We start from the raw sequence: 6,535 nt of genomic DNA on the forward strand, positions 1-6,535 counted from the left end.
TGAAGAACCACCCCTCGGTTTTGCTAGGAAGCCTTGCATTCAGTTTCCAGAGGCTGAAGTAAAAGAGCCGGAAGTGAAAGAGCGCTTGACTGCAGATGAGGTAATGAATTAGCCCTTGGTATAGGTACTGGAAACTGATTATTTTTTATTGAAAACCCCAATTCACACCAGTGCTGTTTAAAATTTGAATTTTTAATGAAAATATAAATCCCCAAATCATTTTCAATATTGGAAATCAAAAGAAAAAAGGCCAAGTGAATTGTATTTAGGGAAAACTAATTGAGATGATGAAAGCACTAACAATATACATAAAGCTTAGAATAAATACTAATCAGCAGTCAGCATGTCTTGGAACATACTCCAAGCAACTACTGACATTTGTACTGTTATGTGCATTCAATGTACATTTTGTGTGTGGCATCAATAATATATATTGCATTTTTAATTTATCATTCTAGCAGTTTACATTTTTTCACCCAGACTGAATTACGTGTAAGTGTATAAAAACTATATATATATTACAAGATTTAAAAAATATTAAAAGCTATTTAATATTGTACGGCTAAATCATGTTGATTTGGTTACAGTGGTATTGTTACTGACTCTAGGGATGACTTGTATACTGTACGTTTCCTGTGCAAGTTGTTTAGTTTCTTTGCCATTGCTTATTTCATGTTATCTTTACAACAAACATTGTTACAGTTACTGTAACTTTTCTTTTGCAGAACACTGACGAACCACTTGAACCAGCTCAGAAGAAGAAGAACATTTGGCATTTCATGCCTACTTCCCATGCCTGTTCAAACACTCTGGATTTGCCAAGAGGAAATGCAGTTCTTCTACTACCATCAGATAATGAACTATTTGAACTGTATGACCTAGCTTTCAAGAACATTTACTTTGGTTTTAAGTAATTCAAGTATCACTTGGTTTCTTACCAGTGACTCAAGCATTGTACAGAACAGTGCAATCCACTTTTGACCTGTGTTAATTCCTTTGGATGGTTATTTTACATTGCACCAGATGTATTTAACTGAAGCAAATTGCCTTGTTTAGTGGACATGTTTTTGTTGTGTTTCTTCTTGTTACAGTTCTTTTTGTTTTCCTTTGTTCTTTTTGTTATAACTTAAAAGGAAAATGAAAAATCAAGCAGGTTTATAAAATGTTTTTGTTATATTTCCAGATTAAAATTAACCACTCTGCCACTTGTCTCTAACAGTGAAATTAGACAAAAAACCAAACCAATGTTACGATACCATCAAGGTAACACTTATTATTAGCTAGCCCTGCTTACATTGCATTGTCAGTGACAATGCAAGTCACAAGTGTTTCTGTACAATTTTTTCTTTTTCTGCAGTTACTGTTTATTCCTCATAAGATTACTTACTGGTATTAACTGTTGAGTGTTGAGTTGAGCTATTGAAGTATTGTTTTAGGTGAAGATAAAAGGAGGGGAATACTAATTTTGTAAACTCAAATCAGTTTAGTTAGAGCATGAGTTGATGTTTTGGGATAATGTTGATTTGCAAGTAGTAAAATCATTATTGGTAATTTACAAATTAATTGCAATTACTGTAGTATGCTGCAGTAGAAAAAGTCCGTCTATATCTTGGATTCTGATTTTCAAAAGAGCTGTTATTTTGCCTGGGCACAGCCAGAAAGACATTAAAATGCAACATCATTATTTCTTAAGTGTTTGACATCACATGAACATGTACCTTAAATCATGATGTAGCTTGCACCTTTCATTGTCTACTTTTATATCATAATGGTAAGTTAAATTAATTTTGTTATCATTTCATTGCAAATACAACTTATCAAACCTTTAAATTGAGAAATAAAATACAATTTGTTATTGCTGGCATTACTTTCACAGTAATTTATTATCTCGTCATTGCATACTTAAGAAAACGATACAAGGTTCTTTCGATGGATTCATTCAGTTGCTTGAGAATATACAATCAAAGATGCAGCAAATTAACAGGAACAAGCGACTTGAACTCTCTATCTCTCCAAAACACAAATTGGCTTTGGATATAGACTGTTCAGTTGATGTCACCAAGAAACCCCCCCCCCCCCCAAAAAAAAAAAAATAATATATATATATATATATATATATATATATATATATATATATATATATATATATATATATATATATATATATATATATATATTTTGACTACACTTTCTATAACTGAAACAAGAAGCATAATCTGCAATATTAATACATGTATTTATGATACATTTATTCAAGTATCAGAAAGTTCTTCAAGTCTTAGAAATACCAGTTCTAGAGCTTCTGTGTATATATCTGCACCCATTTCACTTGATGGCCTCAGTGGATCCAGTTGTTCCAACACAAATAGCTCCAGTATATCACCATGGCTGAGACACACAGGGTCAATAACAACATGATTGTCACTTCCAATTGGAGATGGTCCCTGGGGGTCATATCCATACATTTCCAAATCAGATGGTTCTTCATCTGGCAGTCCACGTGATAGTGGATTGTTAGCACAGAACATGCCATTTGCCCACATTTGGTATGGGGACCAGTTTCCCTCTGTACGCACCTTGTGGTGGTTAAAAGCTTCTCGAAACTCGTCAAGGGCTTTGTTGATTCTTGGAATGAAGATCAGGTGTAAAGTAAACAGATGAATAGGGTCATCTGTGTTTAGGATACCAGTGGACTCCATAGCATAGAATAGATAGTAATAAAAGTGGCAAACACATCTAAAAACATCTCTCCATAACCTTTCAATGCGCTGGTTGTGTGTAGAGGGCCCAGCAATAAAACTTCCCCTTCCCTCTCCCCTGGCTTGTACCATGGCATCACACACTAGGACATTTTCAACACCCTTGTCAACCCTTATTCTTGATGGCCAAAGGTTCCCATCCCGATTTATGGCATCTAAAAACAAATCAAGTACAGTTTCTGCAAGATTGTTTGAGTTACATCTCAAAAACATTATTCTTCTGGAAAAGCCATCTATGCATCCGTGAATAACAATTTTCCAGCGTATCAAAGAATGATGACCATCTAAGTGCCAAAGGGAGTTTGGCCAAGGTACTTGATATGTCCTACGTGAAACAACAACGCCCCAGCGTAGTGCAGTATTCTGCGGATCCACTCTTGCCATACTTTCTCTTATCCTTTTCCTTTGAATTCTAAGGCCAAGTGCCTTTATGTAACCTCCAACATAGCCCTGTCCAGTAGTTCGTCCATGATCTGAAATGAAGCCTCTCACTATGTCGTCTAGTTCCTCATCAGACAAATGATGAAATCCTGTCATGTTTTCCAAACCATAGTCTTTCACTCTCCTATGAATCGTCCACCTCGAAACACCCAACATTTTTCCAATCTTAATCCAACTGAATCCCAATTCTCGCAATTCTTCCAACATCTCAGCAGGAATGTCAAAACGTGGTATTCCAGGAGTTTCCATTTCCTCTTTTCCTGGGGCAAAACAATTTTCAGCAACAGTTGTTGGGGTGAGAGGCTTAATGGTGATGTGATGAATTAACGATGATAACACATCTGCAAAAGCTGCTGCAAGTGAATCCAGCTCCTCTTTCTCACTTGTTCCAATATCATAACAATCTCTTATCGATCTAAGCAGCCTAATACTCTGGTCAATCACTTCAGCATGCGCTTCGGCAGTTCCTTCGTCGACGTCATTTTGACAAATGTATTCCGTTTTATCTAAAACCGAAGCTAAAAACGCAGGCAGGTCTCTTACAACGTCAAAACCTTCACTGTTGAAACCTTCTTCATCCGACTCATCCGCCATATTGGTTCTTTCCCAGTCCTTCCTTCTTCTGATCTGAAGGCTTGCCCCAGTCCCCGAGATTAAATATAAAAATGAGGGATCGAATGAATATAGACAGATTAAATTAAATGAATATGAAACAGATTAAATGAATATAGACAGATTAAATAAAATGATTAAAAAGTGTTTACATACATATACGGGAATTGAATTGAATAAACATAAAAAATATTACATAAACGGATAAATATTAAATTGAATGAATATAAAAATATTACATAAATGTAAATATTAAATTGAATAATTATAAAAATATTGAATATTGCTACAGTCGGCTTGCCATAGACGGTTGCATTCGCTAACATCTCTGTACATTGACTTGAGTAACGAAGGAAAATGCCACATTCTTAACTCGTTTCTCGATTGACGCTTTGCCCACCATCTTTAATATCACTCATGCGCAGCGTGACGTCATACTGGCAGTGATGATTAAACCAACATTTTCCTTAGAGACACCTTCCCCCTGTGTAGACCTGTCACCTTTATTTTACTAATTACATTCCAATTCATCTAGGCGGTGACAATGACTCGTTGTCGACAGATATCAATGACAGGTTAATCAAAAGGGGCGGAATGGCGACTTCTATTTTTTGTCAACGGGCACTCTCCTTCTCTTCACCCTCTCCTTTTTTTTCCCGTTTTTTTTCGCCCCATCCTTGACCGGAGAGCCTGTCCACAGGCTAGGAGCCTACGGAGCTGCGCGATACCGGTGCGTTGCTCTGCAAACTGAGCTATGAAGCCTTGATACGCTGGGGGCAGGTCAATTGTGGGTCCTTATGTCCCGCATGTGGACTAGATGACATAGTGAAAATACGAAAGACATATTTGTGAACTACGGATAAATGATGAAATGAATGATATTTATACCTAATCGTACCTTTTTGGTGCACTTCAGTGGCTTACCGTACCCAAATTTGCAAGTAGTCAATCAGAAGCCCGATCTACTGTCCTGATATCCTACGATATCAAGACACTGACCTGATATGCCCCCATATCACGGTCACTTTGAAGTAAAGTAGTGTTACCGTACGATGAATTGAAATGAGAATTTCCAATAAAACAGAACCTCGTAATTTAAATTAAGCTGGTGTTTACCAGTCGTAAAAAGGAGAAACACTTTCTCGCAAAAAACTAAACTTGAGCGCGCTCGCCAATTGCGCGATTTTTTCCGATGAGTACTGAAACATTCAGACTGAAACAATGGAGTCAGAGTTTTTAGAGCTGAATTTTGATTTTGAAAATTCAGAGAATGAAACTCCAAACAAAAGAGTAAAAAATGTCAGAAGAGTTACTTGATAAAGTGTTGAAGACCAAAAAAGTATCAACACAAGCAGGTCAACACAATTTGCACTGCGAACATGGCAAGCATGGCTTCAACAGAGCGATTAATATTACCTGATTTCTGGTTGAATTTGGGTACGGTAAGATCCTAAATGGGAGTGCGAACAGCTATGGTGTCCAAAACAGTGTCCAGTAACAAAATCCGTAAGCCTTTCACTGAGAGTAATTGTTCCACTTTAACCGCCATGTTATGTACGAACTTCTGAACCCAATAAGGGAAAAGAAAAGAATAAATTCTCCTGACTTGTCGATTGCGTAGCGATTGAAATCTTTAACGTGCAGTATTGCTGTGTATTTTTACGAGTCATGGTGTTTTTTAGTTAACCCGAATTATTAAGGTCTAGAAGCGACAGTGATACTGTCTAAGAAGTAATTTAGCATTCAAATTTAGACATTGACTCGGGACGTTTCGCACAACCACGGGGCTACATTTAACCTGTTTAAGTCTTTATTACAACTGATTTATTTACGCTAACTGCAAGAAATCTAACTCGTCCACTTAGCACTTAAAATCACCGAAAAACTCATATTGGATTTTAGTAAAAAATTCAAAACGTATACAAACACCATAATGATTAGTCCTTTAAAAAAAATCGTTCTTTATTGTAATCAATAGACATCGCTAAGGAACATCGAGGCTAACTAGCGATTGATTTGTTTTAGAATAAAAGCAAAACTAATTAGCCGATACAATTAGTAAATTAACGTTTTACTACAGCTCATCACCTTTCATTGTTTATTACAGCCCCAAGAGAGCCCACGACATTGACAACAAAGTCTGTGAACGTAAGTGTTGATTTCAGTGTTATTTTTTTTTTCATTTTATATTTTTCAATTCCAAAATTTACAATGATTAAATAACAAGCAAAATAAATAGAAAAAGTGAAATGGAAAAGTGGAAAGCTAACGGAAAGCTAATTTGATGCCCTTGACTTAATTATAATAAACGTTTAGGATAAAAAAGCAAACTTAACATAGGAGAGGAAGAGGTTTGTAGTAGTTAGTATACTGAGCAAAATAAAACTAGTAAAGTGCTTGATTAAAAAGTGTTCTAGTTGGCATGTTATGTATAGATAAAGGAAGGTCATTGCAAATGTACCATCCAATAACAGTGGGGCAAAAGTTCCTTATATTTATTCTGGAGAAACCGGGATTTAAGTGCAGCTGTAAGGATGCTGTTCGAGTAGCTTAATAATGTTGCTCAGATACCAGAGATAGGGTGTAATTTGACCGACGGCTTTTCATCAATTAAGTGGTCGTATAATAGCTGGCAGGTAAAGGATTTAACATAGTCAGAAAGCTTAATAAGACGAAAATTTACAGAATGGGGAATAATTTAAGTGTTGTGAACGTTGGGAGGC

At 36.2% G+C, this 6,535-nt stretch overlaps 2 protein-coding genes and 1 long non-coding RNA gene across 3 annotated transcripts in view; 2 read left to right on the forward strand and 1 right to left on the reverse strand.

The window, feature by feature from the left end:
* Window positions 1–6,535, forward strand: part of LOC144649122 (uncharacterized) — a 111,941-nt gene that overhangs the window by 13,468 nt on the left and 91,938 nt on the right. The window lies entirely within an intron of this gene.
* Window positions 1–6,535, forward strand: part of LOC144649065 (uncharacterized) — an 83,067-nt gene that overhangs the window by 6,196 nt on the left and 70,336 nt on the right. The window lies entirely within an intron of this gene.
* LOC144651140 (uncharacterized) lies at window positions 2,253–3,794 on the reverse strand. Its single transcript, XM_078511034.1, has one exon. It carries the CDS (start codon window positions 3,792–3,794, stop codon window positions 2,253–2,255), a length of 1,542 nt encoding a protein of 513 aa, XP_078367160.1.

The sequence above is a fragment of the Oculina patagonica genome, chromosome 4, assembly GCF_052425735.1.
Source record: "Oculina patagonica isolate OP01 chromosome 4, crgOcupat, whole genome shotgun sequence".
NCBI classification, from domain to species: Eukaryota; Metazoa; Cnidaria; class Anthozoa; order Scleractinia; family Oculinidae; genus Oculina; species Oculina patagonica.